This window comes from Ochotona princeps, chromosome 18, assembly GCF_030435755.1.
Source record: "Ochotona princeps isolate mOchPri1 chromosome 18, mOchPri1.hap1, whole genome shotgun sequence".
Classification (NCBI taxonomy): Eukaryota; Metazoa; Chordata; class Mammalia; order Lagomorpha; family Ochotonidae; genus Ochotona; species Ochotona princeps.
The window spans coordinates 39441827-39456858 of NC_080849.1; the positions used below are offsets into that span (position 1 = coordinate 39441827).

General features: G+C 50.9%; 1 protein-coding gene across 2 annotated transcripts in view; it reads left to right on the plus strand.

Moving 5' to 3' along the window:
- TMEM241 (transmembrane protein 241) overlaps window positions 1–2123 on the plus strand; it is a 109538-nt gene extending 107415 nt beyond the window's left edge. For both annotated transcript variants that reach the window (XM_004579708.2, XM_058677091.1), the window contains one exon: window positions 2003–2123. In XM_004579708.2, the coding sequence (XP_004579765.2) occupies window positions 2003–2063 (61 nt within the window). In that variant the 3' untranslated portion in view covers window positions 2064–2123. The remainder of the gene's footprint in view (window positions 1–2002) is intronic.
- Window positions 2124–15032: the final 12909 nt, after the last annotated feature.

The following is a 15032-nucleotide window of genomic DNA, read 5'->3' on the forward strand; positions in this document are numbered from 1 at the left end:
CAGGGTCAACACCAGCACTCCCCTCTGCACAGCAGGTGCTCAGAGGGACTTGCTGACTGCAGCGGATGGGGCTACTCAGCTGTGGGCAGAGTTTGCACAGTGGGACTTTGCCATGCATGGGTAGCTGGCCAGCCCTGAGCATCATCCATGAGTGGACAGAGTCAGCTAGGAAATGATCCAGTTTTGTTGATGGTTTATTTATTGGCCAGGCACTGAGATGGATTGCTACAGGTACGGTGTTTCTAAGCCTCATGGATGCTGTTGAATGTGATCGTCCCCGTGGCACCAGAGCAGGAGAGTGAGGCCTGAGTAACACACAGGGAAGGTCTGAGATTGAACCTGAACTCAAGTCTGCCTCATTCTAAAGCAGACTGTGTTGATGTTTTCACACACAGTTGATTACTCTTACACTAAGAGCAGAGGGTGGTACAAGTTACCCCTGACATCAGAGTCACCTACCTTGGTGACGCCATTTACTGAGAGAGGAACAGAAACTGCCTGCTTGTGTGTTCTCCATCCAGCACCGAAACACATGTTTGAAGTGCAGAGGCAGGGCCTGGCATGGTGGCTCAGTGGCTAAATCCTTGCCTTGCACACGCCAGGATCCCATATGGGTGCTAGTTTGTGTCCTGTCTGCTCTGCTTCGCATTCAGCTCCCTGCTGGTGGCCTGGGAAAGCAGTAGAAGATGACCCCAAAGCCTTGGGACCCTGCACCCATGTGGGAGATCTGGAAGAGGCTCCTGGGTCCTAGCTTCAGATCAGCTCAGTTCTGGCTGTTGCAGCCACTTGAGGAGTGAACCAGCAGATGGAAGATCTTTCTCTCTGTTTCTCCTCTCTGTAAATCTGACTTTCTAATGAAAGTAAATAAATATTTAAAAATAAAAAATGAAGTGCAGAGGCACCTCAGCCTGAATTTACATGTGTTGGATATGAGTGTGTTGAAGGAACAGAAAGTTGGCTGGGCAAGGGAGACTGGAGAAGAGGGTGTGAGTTGTCAGAGCAGTTCCTCCTCTTGGAGCCACCATCCTCATCCCTCAGGATGGCCCAGGAGGACTGGAGCCCAGACTGACACCAGACACAGCCGAGTTTAAAATAGGAGAGACCTTGGGCCGTGTCCTGTTTTAGGCTTGATAAAATATTCATCCCTCCCTTTGGCTCACTGTCTCCCGTCCTTCCACGACTTTCTCATTTTTAAATCCCTGACCATGTTTGCTTCTGTGCTGGTGGGAATTCACACTCCCCCATTAGTATTTTCACCTACAAATGTCCTGTTGGTCTCTAAATGAAATCAAAAGGTCCAGAGACCTTCAGCCTTAACATTGGCGAGAATCCAGATACCTGTGTGATTTTGTATCCGTCAACTTCTTCAGCCTAGGTACCAGAGTACCTGAGAAAGCCTACGTAGGCCTGGGTGTTGGGCCCGGTGGGGAAGACACCAGGTCAGGTGCCTGTGTCCAAGCTCAGGGTATCTGGGTTTGAATGCTAGCTCTGCTCCTGATCCGACTTCCTACAGATGACCACCCCGGCAGGCAGCAGGTGAAGGCCCAAGCACTTGGGTCCCTGCCACTTGCATGGGAGACCTGGAATGAGTTCCCTTCTTTCAGCTTTGGCCTGATCTCAGTCCTGGCCATTGTAGACATTTGAGGAGTAAATCAGTAGATGAGCTTTCTCTCTACCTCTCAAATAATTAACAAGCAAAGCAATACATGGAAAATTCACAATCCCATTTTCCACACACCTTGTGGAAACGTCCCCTCCCCCCCATGTCTCCTCCAGAGACCAGTTGCCTCCACTAGGCCAGAATGAATGAACATGTCATCTGTTTCCCTGAGTATGGTCTCAGAGCTCAGCTCCCACACCCTCACTGAAGTCTGCCCCTGGCGACAGGCTCTGGGTTAGCTGGGTAGCAGGCAGGCATCTTGGTCTTGCTGGTGTTTCTGGGTGCGGGACAGCATGGGAAATGCTCCGAGTGCACAGGCTGACATCTTGTTGTCATTTGCAGCCTCCTGCTCACAGCACTTGGAGAGGCCCTGCTGATTTTCTCCGAGAAGAAGAGCTGCTAGAGAGGACAAACAGCCATGCCAGCAGGAGCCCATGTGCCTGGGCCCTGGAGCCCCCTGCTGTGGCCATCAGAAAAAGCAGAGCCTGCTGCCTCCTTGTGCCCTGGTGGAGCTGGGTGTGGCGATCCATCTCATAAGAACTTCTGGGGGTCTCCTATGTGGAGTCCCCACTTTCACCTGGCTGCGCATGAATCTGCAGAAACAGGAAAGTGAGGGTCGCAGCGTGATCATTCCACTTGGCCCTGTCTGATCAGCCTGTTTCTCCCCACCAAACCCCACCCTGCCCCTGCCCACCGAGAAGGCTGTAGCCCAAGGTGCATTTTTCTGTGTCCTTTCTGGTTTGTGTCTTCACTCCTGGGAGTTTCCTCTGGGACCATGCTTTGTTTGCTCTCACCCTGGCTTGCCCAAAGCCCCACACCTGCATATGTGGGCACAGAGCAGGCTGCTCATGAGGGCTGCTTTGGGGCATCCATGGAGGGGGCTGGGAATTCTAGGCCATGGAAGAAGCCAGCAAGGACACTGTACATTTAACCTGCAGTGAGAGATGGCCTTGTTGTGATTGATCTTGCCACTTATTTCCTGCTTGCAGACTCCTCTTGGTTTTGGGAAACTGGCAGGATTTTTTTGTAAATGTGTGTTTCATTCTGCATGCTGTTTTTCACCCGTTTGGCTAAGTGAGTACTAAATGATCATCAGGAGTAACAGGGTCATAAGCACTGATGAATAGCCTCCACAAACAGGTCATAGAAACAATGCTTCTATACATATGCACATTCACAAGGCGCATTTGTGTTTATATTCCTTAAAACCTGGATCGTTTAATTCCCTGATATCTGAGAGAAGGTTTCAAATCATTAAACAATAAAGTGTAATTTTTACGAGCAGATTAAATTGGAAGGAGACTAGTATTGTGGTGCAGCAAGTTAAGCTGCCCTTTGGTGTGCCAGCATCCCATCTTGGAGCACCAGTTTGGGTCCCAACTGCTATGTTTCTGATCCAACTTTCTGCTAATGGCCTGAGAATTCCACACAAGATGGCTTGCCCTCCATGTGGGAGACCTGGATGAAGTTCTGCAGCTTGGCCCAGCCCTAGCTGTTGTGACCATTTGGGGAGTGAACTAGCAAGTGATGATCTCTGCTTCTGTCTCTCCTTCTGTCTCTGCCACTCTGCCTTCCAAATAAATCAAATCTTATTTTTAAAGTAAACAATTGGATGAAAAAAACTCCGTATCTTGCCTCTATAGGAGTTGAAGGAAATGTGTTTACACAAATGGTCAGGTCATTCTGAACCGACCAGGAAGGTTCAAGAAAGTGATGAATCATCGTAGGTTTTCCATATCTTTTACTACTGTGCCAGAGGTCAGAGAGTTTGTTTCTGAGGGACCAGTGTGTCTTCCACAAGCAGGGAGCCAGTGCTGCGGTGTTGGGCTCTCAGTCGCTTATGGAGACCCCATTGAGCACCCAGAACAGCACCTGTTTGCTTCCAGCCCTGGCTGGAGGGAAGCCAGCTTGGTCAGCGGCCCTTTCCCTGCGTGTTTTTTCCATCATGTAAAAGGAGAAGGAAGCAACCAGGAATGGATCAGTTGCTCCATTTGGAACTTGACACTTGAATTTCATTTCGTCGTCTTTCCCTGGTCATTTAAGGTAATGATGTTCAGAGTGAATTTACATACAGAATGGATCTTCAAAAAGTTCATGGGAAAGCACATGATGAAAAAAGAACTTTGCACGCATTTCAGACATTTATACAGCACATTTTCATTTTCCTTGTCCACGAGCTTTCTGAAGTCCACTGGTACATGATATCCGACTCACTCATATTCCTCATCCGGGTGGCCTAACTTTGGACAGAGAGTGAAATGGAAAATGTGGCTTTAAAATTTTCCTTCTGGTTTTGCTGCCCCCAACTCTGGGCATCGAAACCAGTTTCCACTCTCAGAGAGTGGCATCCGTCCACATCACGTTTGGTTACATGAGGACCAGGTACTTCTCAACCTTCAGGGTCCTGTTTCCAGCAGTCCTGACCTCAAAGCTAGTGCCTAACTGTTGTCCAGCCTTTCCTGAAGAGTCTGCAGCCAGGACATTTTTATCAGTTGCTTGGCTTTCTTCGTAGCACTCCAGAGTCTCATTGTTGAGGTTGTAGGGCTTTTCTTTGAAAGGTAGAGGATAAAACGGTTTTCTTCCTGTGTCCTTCCATTTCTGGACATTCCCCTCAAGCTTCAACCTTCACGTTGGATGGCCCAGTTCATACACTCAGCCCTGAATGTGGGGGAGTTCAGGAGCCGGCACAGGGCACCCCAACTCTCCCGTCCTGACATTCTGCCGGACAGTTCCCCCAGCAGTGACTCTGCATGACCCCATCCCCTTCTATATCCATGTCCTGTTTGGACTCCAAGTTAGGGCTGGGGTGTTATTATTATTTATATAAATAAATAATATGCTTTCTGTCAAGATAGGCAAGTTTTGTGTGACTGTGTGTTATTACTAACCTGCCATGGGTGTAAAGAAAAAGAAATCATTTATTTTCTTAGTGATTTGTCTCACTTCTTCTTCCCTTCAATCCGTGCAGGAGAGTTCTGCAACAGAAGTTGTTGGTCTCCTGGGGAAGGAATTCTTGTGTCTTCTAAAACTTGTGCCTAGTGGCTAAAGTTCACCTTGCACACACTGGGATCCCATGTGGGCGCTGGTTTGTGTCCTGGCTTCCCCACTTCCCATCCAGCTTCCTGCTGGTGGCCTGGGAAAGTAATAAAGCATGGCCCAAAGCCTTGTGACCCTGCATCTGCATGGGAGACCCAGCAGAAGCTCCTGGCTCCTAGCTTTGGATCAGCTCAGTTCTGGCCATTGCAGCCACTTGGGGAGTGAATCAGCAGACAGAAGATCTTGCTTTCTGTCTCCTCTCCTCTCTGTATATCTGACTTTCCAGTAAGAACAAATAAATCTTAAAAAAAAAAAAAAAACACTGTGTCTTCAAAGCTCAGATCCCTCCTGCTGCCTCTGGGACACTTGACTCCCAGCCCTGCTTGACTTGGGCTGTCAGTCACGCCCCCTGTGAGCTCCATGTGACTGTTGAATATGACAACACAGTGCAGAGGGTGAAGTGGCCACTAGAGAAGCCTGTCTTGTGAGTCCGGTCCAGTGTCCAGCTGGTGCAGGAGGCAGCAAATGATGGCTACAGTGCTGGGACTTCTGCCACCCACATGGAGACCCTGATGGAGACCAAGACTCCTGCTTCAGCTCAGCTCTGGCCTTTTTGCAGCCATTTGGAGAATGAACCAGTGTATGAAAGATCTCTCACTATCGTTGTCTTGTTGCTTTTCAGAAATAAAATAATAATGTAAAATGTCATAAAGTAATTCTTCTATTGATTACCTGTTGATACTATTTTTTTAAACTGAGAGAGAGAGAGCTCTCATCTTCTGGTTTATCCCCCCGAATAAATACAGTGGCCTAGATTACTGAACCAAGCTGAAGTCAAGAGCGAAGAATTCCATCTGGCCTTTCACTTGGGTGGCAGAAACCCAATTACTTGAGCCATCACCCAGGGTCTGCTTTAACAGGGGACGCTGGAATCAGGAGCCAGAGCTGGAACTTGAACCCAGGCATTCTAGCCAATGTCCTAACCACAGGGCCATCTTTCTCCTGTTACTCTTGGCCTCTTCCTTGTGACTTATTTCAGAGTTGTAGCCTGAAGATTCTCTCTCTCTCCTATCTTTCTCTCTCTCTCTCTCTGTCTCTCTCTTTCTGACTCTTGGCTGGTGCTGGTCCAAAGCACCTGCCCTAGGCCCAGGGAAGCAGCAAGGGACGGGAGAGGTAACAGCCATTGCAGTCACCAACCCAACAGTGACATCTAAGGCTGCTGGTGACGGATGCTGTACTGATGCCAAGCATGGTGCCAGGCAGATAGTCTGCGTGCTCTGTACCCACGGTAGTGCAGGTGACATTCCTTCCACATCACCAAGGACAGTCAGCGAGACTGAAGAACTCTCCCAGGCCACCCAGCTGGGTCTCTTCCAAAGCCGGTTCCTTCAGTCTTCACGTGAGTGAGTCAATGCAGCTCCCCGTGCATGCAGCAGTCAGCTCTCCAGGATCTCACTTCCCGGAGGCCCTATGGCGTCCTCTTCCTGGAGGCCACATCACTGCCCTTTGTCTGCATCCCTGCTGCCTTTCCACAGCATCCTGGCCTCTCCCACGAGTCTCCCTGAGAGCCCACCGGGAGCCCCCGGGAAGGAACATGCTTTCACCTGCAGTGTTATTCCAAGGGTTCCGGCCACTGTTGTTGAGTTCTCAGGTAGTTTTCCAGGGACTGGCAAGCTCAGGCGCTGAGGAAGGGACAGGAAGGTGGAAGGGACAGGTACAGTCCTGGAGGCTTGGGGACCTTGCCAGGAGGGGCCATCCTCCCCACATGTCTGTGGGTCCCACAACAGGTAGGCAATCACATCTGATGAAGCTACAGGCAGGTGCTAACAGGGCCAGTCCTCAGTAGTACCTCGATCCTGACATCTCTGCTGAGCAGTTGCCCTGGACAAAGGAAGTTGGAATCTACCAGAGATTCCAGCGATTGGGACTCTTGGGTTCTCTAAGGGGTCCTTTGAATCTAGTCTGGGGAAAGCTGATCAAAAAGGTGAGGCTCTCAGTCTTCTGTCTTCTGTCTATCCTGGCCAGCCTCGCTGGGTTCAGGTTTTGTCTTTGAGCCCAAACCAGAAGGAGGCTGTGGTCGCTTGTATCCAAAGTAACCCCATCCCCCACTCCCACCCCAGTGGCATCCATGCTCCTGTGCATCTTCTCTTTTTTCTTTTTTAAAGATTTATTTCTATTGGAAAGGCAGATATATACAAAAAGAAGGAGATACAGAAAGATACTTCTATTGACTGATTCACTCAAGTAGACGCAACAGTTGGAGCTGAGCTGATCTGAAGCCAAGAACCAGGAACCTTTTCTGGGTCTTCCATGAGGGTGCAGGGTCCCAAGGCTTTGGGCCATCCTCCACTGCTCTCCCAGGCCACAAGCAGAGAACTGGATGGGAAGTAGAGCAGCTGGGACACAAACCGGTGACCCTACAGGATCCTAGCGGATGCAAGGCAAGAACATTAGTCACTAGGCTGTCGCGCTGGGCCCGCTCCCGTGTATCTTCTGTTTCATTCTGCTAAATATGGGCTGGCTCTGTGGCTTGCTTGTAGCCCACCACATCTGGAGGAAATGGTGCTGTGGGCTCTCAAGGCCAGGTCCAAAGAACCCTTGCAGCCTGCCTGGTTCTCCTGGCTGCTGTGGTGCAGAGACCAGGGCCAAGTGCTGCCCTGGAGGAGCTTGCTGAGCTCAGCTCTCAGAATAAGTCTGATGGAGGAGGCATTGTTAGCCTCAGAGAGCAACAGACACCAAGGTGGTGAGGGGTCTTCCCAAGGCCCATGGCTAGATGGTGGGCAGGTAAGGCCCTCTCATCTCGCAGCCCCCAACCTCTTATCTCCCACCATGTTCTGCCCTCCGCATTACTTGAGTGGGAGGTGGGGGAATGTGGGGTGGTGCCCAGAGGAGAAGGCTGGCAGAAGCGCAATTTCAGTGTAGAGCTTGGAAGTACTGTGTATGAACACCCAACACACAGCAAGCAAAGTACAGGTACCTCCCCTGTGTCATGTCACCCATTGTCCTTGCAAGACTCCCAATGGATGCCTTGGAGCTGGGTCTTGTGGTGGGGAGAGAGAAAGCATTGTAGCACTGCTGGTTAAGTTACCATTTGGTATGTCAGCGTCCTGTATCCCAGTGCCTGGTTTGAGTCCTGGCTCTTCCACTTTGGATCCAGCTCCCTGCTAATGCACCCAGCAAAGCAGTGGAAGAGATTGTTCCAGTGCTGGGGTTCCTGCCACCCATGTGGGAGACCTGGGTGGAGTTCTTGGCTTCTGGATTCAGCCTGGTCCCAGCCTTGGTAGTTGTGGGCAATTTGGGGTGAACCAGCAGATAGGAGGTCTTCGTGCCCACCTTTCAAATAAAACAAAAATGCACTAACATGGGCCTCTGCCAAGACATTTACCTAACTGAGCAGATTCCAAAGTCATTTTTTCACACCAATCTGCCCTGGCACCCTCTGCCAGGTCATTGAATTCTAGACAAACCTGGGGAGCCACGCCTCTCCAGGGCCACCAACCGCACCCTCACCCCGCTCAGCTGCCCTATTCCCTGAGAGCTGGGCAGCCAAGTGCTGGGCAGGCAGAGCCTCCGAAGGTTGCACAAGGCTCCCTGTGTTCTGGGAAACTTCAGAGGCCTCCAGGCCAGGCCGGGCCCCATGAACAGGGGCTTTCTTTGCTCCTGTTGTGAGCCGAGTTTGCATCAGTCCAGCCAACTGGCTGGCAGAGTTGGCCTTTGGTCAAACCAGCCCTGCTCACAGGCTTTCTGCTATGCCCTTGGGAAGCCACTGGAGAGGCACTGGCCAACCCTCTCCGGGGCAGTTAAGGATGAAATCCCATGGAAACCATTGCACAAGCAAAAAGGAACATTTGGGCCATTGAGTTCTTGCTCTCGGTGGGAAAGGCCCCGTTGGCCTGCAAAGGCAAGGCCTTTATGCCCACAGCAGGCTCAGGCCCAGCCTCCGGAAGAGTGGGGAAGCCCTTGGCAATCACAAGATCTTGTCCAGGGACCTGTGGCTGTGAGCCGGTGAATTTGCATGCTCAATAGAAGTGCAGTGGCCTGGGTAGAGAATGGGCCACCTTGGGTCCCAGCCCATGCTTTCCTGCTTCCTTTGGCAAATAAATGACTTCAGTTTTTCATGTATGTTCCCATTTCCTCACTCACTAAACACACGCAGGGCTACCCACTGTGGGGAGACTTGGCTGCAGTCTCTGTGTTTCTCTAACGGGCTAGCCTGCCACCCTGAGGAAGCCACAGCTACAGTGGCTGAGGCGAGGCCTGAGCTCCCATTGGGCTGGGCCAGCTGCAGGCACGGCCCACATGGAACTGTCCTTGTGGGATCACCCATGTTCTAGCTGGAGCAGCTCCTCCAGTGATTGCAAACACAGAACTAATAGATGCGAACTGAGATGGAACAGCTGAAAATGAGCTTCCTGGAGACAGCATTCACAGGCCCCCGGGTGTGCCCATGAAAGTGTGCATCTTAGAGGTTCTTAGCACATCTGCTGAGTCTGCCATCATCACTGCTTATTTCAAGACATTTTCTGCAGCCCTAAGAAAGCCCCATTCCCACTGCCGCTCCACATCCCTCTAGCGACCCAGACGGAGACAACCCAGTTACTTCAGTCTCTGTAGATTTGCTCATTATGTGGAACTTGTAGAGTTACACAGTAATCAAATTGCAGAATGTCACTCCTGCACCTATAAATGACATTTTTGTACTCTGTATTAGCTATCACAAATCAGGGAAAAACGTTGTTTTTTGGGGACTAGTTTCTTTCACTAAGCATAATGCTTTCCATCGGCATTCACTTATTTGCAAAAGACAGGCTTGCACAGGCTTCAGTTATATTCTCAAATGTCCGGTGCCAATGTCCCCTGTAATCCGGGGACTTTGGCTAAGCCCTGTTGGCACGGCAACCAGGCGTTGGCTGTGCTTGCAGGCACTAAGGGTCTGTCTGGCTCTCCCTCTGTGGGACAGGGGAGAGGGCAGATGGCCACCACTCTCAGGGGGCTCCACTCTGAGCTCCCAGCTCCCAGCCATTGTCCTCTTCTACCTGGGGGTCTTGAAGCTACAGCCGAGTCCAACTGTGTATTGTCAGATTCAGGACTGATTGGATACCTGCTCTAAGGATGGCACTTGCTCCCAGCAGAATACAGACACAGGAAGGGGGCACACTGGTAGCTCAGGTTCATGTACACATAGAATGTGAGTAAGGACACTAGGAGGCAGAGCACAGAGGCCTGGAGACCTGCCGCTCTCAAGGTCCCTGATTCTACCTGCTCTTATGCTAAAGGCCCAACAGGAACCTGACCCTGAGATGCTAGGCACCTGTGCAGGACACCCCCACACCTGGCCTAGCTCTCCAGCTTCATCATCTCAGACTCAGCACCTGCCAAGAAGGCCACGCTGTGGAGGGCTCTGATGCACAGACTGCTGGCCACTGCCCTCCAGGGACTGGCCCCTCCTCCTCAGTGGGAGTTGCCAAGGGCTGACACATTATACCATTTCAAAACTGGGGGCTTAAGTGGCAGAAATGTTCTATCTTATGGCCCTTGAGGCTGGAAGTTCAAATTCAAGGTGTCAGCAAGGTTGGGTCTTCATGGGAGCCATGAGGGAAGAGTGTTCCAGGCCTCTGTCCTGTATCTGTCACATTGCCTTCTGTCTATGCACATCAGTGTAAATTTCTTCTCCTTAAAACAAAAATTACTGGGGCTAGCACCATGGCTTAGTACACTAAGCCTCCCGTTGTAGCACCAGCATCCCATATGGGCACTGATTCATATCCCAGTTGCTCCACTTCCCATCCAGCTCCCTGCTTGTGGTCTGGGAAAGTAGCAGAGGATGGCCCAAAGTCTTGAGACCCTGCACCAGTGTAGGAGACCAGGAAGAAGATCCTGGCTTTGGATTGGCTCAGCTCCAGCCATTGCAGCTACTTGAGGAGTGAACCAGCAAATGGAAAATCTGTTTCCCCTTTCTCTTTGTAACTCTGCCTTTTAAATAAATAAATAAATAATACAAAAATGAAGAAGAATTATTTACTTGGGGAGGCAGAGAGAGAAAAATAGAGAAGGGGAGATTCTGTCTGCTGGTTCAGTTGCCCCAGTGCCCACCACGGCTGGGGTTGCTGGGTCAGGCCAAAGTCGAGAGCTGGGCACTCAGTCCAGGTCTCCTGAGTCGATGCCAGGATCTGCAGTACTTGAACCATCACCTGATGCCTCCCAGGTGTACATTAGCAGGAAGCTGGTTGGCAGCAGAGCAGCTGGGATCCCAACAAGGCACCCTGGTTTGGGACTTGAGGTCCCAAGCAGACACTTAACCATTTACACTTGCCTGCCTCGCTACTTAATGACAAGACTTTTGCCTTGGGCCTGGCATGGTAGCCTAGTGGCTAAAGCCCTTGCTTTGCACGTGGTGGGATCCCATATGGGCGCTGGGCTGCTCTGCTTCCCATCCAGTTTACTGCTTGTGGCCTGGGAAAGCAGTCAAGGATGGCTCAAAGCCTTGGGACCCTGCACCCATGTGGGAGACCGGGAAGAAGCTCCTGGCTTTGGATTGGCTCAGTTCTGGCCATTGAGGTCACTTGGAGAGTGAATCAGTGGATGGAAGATCTTCCTTTGTCTCTTTTCCTCTCCATCTGACTTTCCAATAAAAATTAATTAATTAATTAATTCAAAAACACCTTTGCCTTTTCCTAAGACAGGTCTCTCTGTAGGCTCCTATCATACCCTCCTTGCCTTCTTTTTGTCTCAAGGACATCATCCGAGCATGGGATCGCTAGCTTGCCTGCCTTCCAACCCTAGCCGCTTTCAGCTGCCCCTTCTGCAGCTGGTAGAACCTTCCATGCACAGCCACTTCCCTCGGGAGTCTGTATGCAGGGAGTGTGGGGGCTTTCAGTGCTACCTGATGGATTCAGGTGGTGGAAGGAGGGTCTTCCCAGGCAGAAACTAGGACATTGAGGGCAAGGACAAGCCAGGCATTCCTGCCCGTGGCTATGCCATCTGCAATGGGAGGGAGCCACTTTCTCCCCCTGGAGTGGGCTGGCCTTCTGATTCACTTTGGCCAGTAATGCAGTAAGAACAGCATTGCCAGTGTTGAGCTTAGGCCCTAAGAATCCATATACATTTCCGTTGCTTTCTTGAACTTCTGCTTTGACAACAACTGACTACTTAACCCAACAGTATTTCATTTACTTACTTTCATTTTATTTGAAAAATAGAGAGGCAGGAAGGGAGACAGAGATCTTCTGTTTACTGGCCTACTTCCCAAGCACCAGCAACGGCTGAGGCAGGGCCTGGCTGAAGCCAGGAAACAGTAGTTAATCCAAGTTTCCTACGTGGGTGGCAGGGACCCACCTATCCCGTCCCCCACGCCCCAGAGTGCCAACTGGCAGGAAGCTGAAATCGGAAATATGGCAGGACTAGCACTCTGATACAATATACAGACACCCCAAACAGCATCTTATCTGCTACAACAGCATCCATCTCCTGTAACCCAACCGTAGACAGACTTCTCCACACCTTCTTCTCAGCCAGGTCTTGTCCTTGACGTGCTAAGCCTAGTTTGGCAACGATTCTGCCAAGCCAGCTTAGAAAAAAAAATTCCCTTGGGTCTTGAGGCCTAACCAAGTTTCTCCTCTGAATTTTCCAGCCATTGACTGACTCTGTCACCTGCTCATTCGCTATAAATCCCCAGTTGCTTCTCACGTCTAGAGTTGCACTTCATCTTGTTCCTCTAATGCAATAGTCTCAGATGAGGGTTTCCCTGCCTGTTGAACTGTTTCCAGGGCAGCTTTTCATTTGACAGCTTTCCGCATGAGAACAAGCCTGGGTTGGGCTGCTGGAGGATGAGAGACCATACAGAGCAGAGCTAAATCCTTTCCAGACCGGCTAGCCCTCAGCTGCCTGCACACACACAAGTGAGCATGCGAGACGTCCATTCAGATTGATTCAGACCAACAGAGCTGCCCAGCCAACCCCTAGAACCTTGACAAATAATGAACGGCTGCTGGTTTACATCACTAAGATGTGGGGTGCTTTGCAGTACAGCATCTGTGGCAGCAGATGTCAGATACAGAGAGAACAGGGTGAGAGAAGCAGAGCGCAAGGGTGTCTGAAAGATGCCTCTGCCTGGGGCTGGCTCTTGGAGCAGGTGTGATGACAACACCAGGGACGCCTGCCTGCGTGCCACATCAGCGTCCTGCTCCATTGCAATCCCGGCTTTCTGCTAATGTGCATCCCGGGAGAAAGCAGATGCTGGCTCAAATACGTGGACCTCGGTTACCCAATGCAGGAGCCCCGGATGGAGTTCCCAGAGCCTGGCTTCAGCTTGGCCCCCAACCTTTGCGATTGCAGCCATCTGGGGAGTGAACTAGCAAATGGGAGCTCTCTTGGTATCAAATAAGTCAAAATGGAGAGCAGGGGGAAGATGCCCCCTCCCTGTGATCCGTGTGTCCTGCAGAGTGCCTATCTCATGGTGGCCACAGCATTAGCGAGGGACAGCTTTATCTACTTGGCTACTGTTCCCAGGTAGGGGAGGCAGTTCTCAGCAAGGGGCACTCCCTCTGTCACCAGGCAGCCACCAAGAGGTGACAGAGTGCCCTGGGGCAGGAAGGAACTGACTGACTTGGCTGGACATGCCAGCTGGGCAAAAAGGATGTCCTCTATTCCAAATTGCATCAGGTGAGCGCATGCAGGGCTGAGACCCTGAGCAGGCTGTAGGACTAGGCAGCCGGCTTCCTGGCTGGGCCCCGCCCCGTCCTAGGCCTCTGGTTCTCCCACGCAGCTTCTCTGGCCTGCTCAGCCCTTGAGATTTTTCTTAACTGTGGCAATCTATCCGTCTGTATATATCTATCTGTCTATCAAATACATATATTCACCCACTTTTAAGGGATGCTCCGTGGCATTACAGACAACCACAGTGTGTGCAGCCATTATCACCATCCCTTCCAGAACCTTCTCAGCACAACAAAAAGAAACCCCACACTCACTGAACAATAGATCTTTATTCCTTCCTTTCCTAGTCCCTGGGAGCTGCTGTTTCTTATTTCTTTAGATTTGTTTGTTTTGAATGGCAGAGTTGCAGTGAGGGAGAGAAAATCTTCCATTGTCTGATTAATTCCCCAGATGGCTACAACAGGCAGGCCTAGGGCAGGCTGCAGCAAGGAGCCAGGAGCTTCATCCAGGTCTCCCATGCGGATTTAAGGACTCAAGGCCTGGGCCATCCTCTGTCTCTTCCCCAAGCCATCAGTAGGGAGCTAGATTTGAAGTGGAGCAACCAAGATTTGAACCAATGTGCATACGAAATATTGGTACTTCACATGGTGACTGCATCCACTGTGCAACAGAGCCAGTCCCCACTTCCCTTGTTGTGTCCATGGATTTGCCTTTAGTAGAAGCTCCTTTCAGTGCTGCATACAGCATTTGTTCTTCATGTCTCTCAGCCCTTTATTCTTTTTTTAAGATTTATTTTAAAAATTTTATTGGAAAGTCAGATATACAGAGACGAGAAGAGACAGAAAGGGAGATCTGTCTGTTGATTCGCTCCCCAAGCGGCCGCAATGGCCAGACCTTAGCTGATCTGAAGCCAGGAGCCTGGAGCCTCTTCCGGGTCTCCCACATGGGTGTAGGGTCTCAAGGCTTTGGGCTGTCAACTGCATTCCCAGGCCACAAGCAGGGAGCTGGATGGGAAGCGGAGCTGCTGGGATTAGAACTGGCACCCATATGGGATCCCAGCATGTGCAGGGTGAGGACTTTGGCTGCTAGGCTACTGCACTGGACCCTCAGCCCTTTATTCTTAGTAGACATGGTATGTTTAGACACCTGAAAACCAGTGACTGGTGAGCTGAACCTTTTCTAATAGCCAACACCTGCTTCCTTTGACCTCTTGCAAAAGTTGGGCTGCATGATCTTGGCCTGGTGTGCTAACTTTTTTTTTTAAGATTTATTTATTTTTATTGGAAAGTCAGATATACAGAGAGGAGGAGAGACAGAGAAGATCTTTCATCTGATAATTTACTCTCCAGGTGGCTGCAAAACAGCTGGAGCTGAGCTGAGCTGAAGCCAGGAGCCAGGAGCTTCTTCTGGGTCTCCCACGCGGTTATAGGATCTTAAGGCCTTGGGCCGTCCTCAGCTGCTTTCCCAGGCCACAATCAGGGAGCCAGACGGGAAGTGGGGTCTCCAGGATTAGAACCAGCACCGGGGCCCGGTGTGGCGGCCTAGCAGATGGAGCATCCCAGTTCCATTCAAATTCTCGCCTTGAATGCGCCACGATTCCATTTGGCTGCCAGTTCTAATCCCAGCAGCCCCACGTTCCATCCAGCTTGCTGCTTGTGGCCTAGGAAACAGTCGAGGTTGA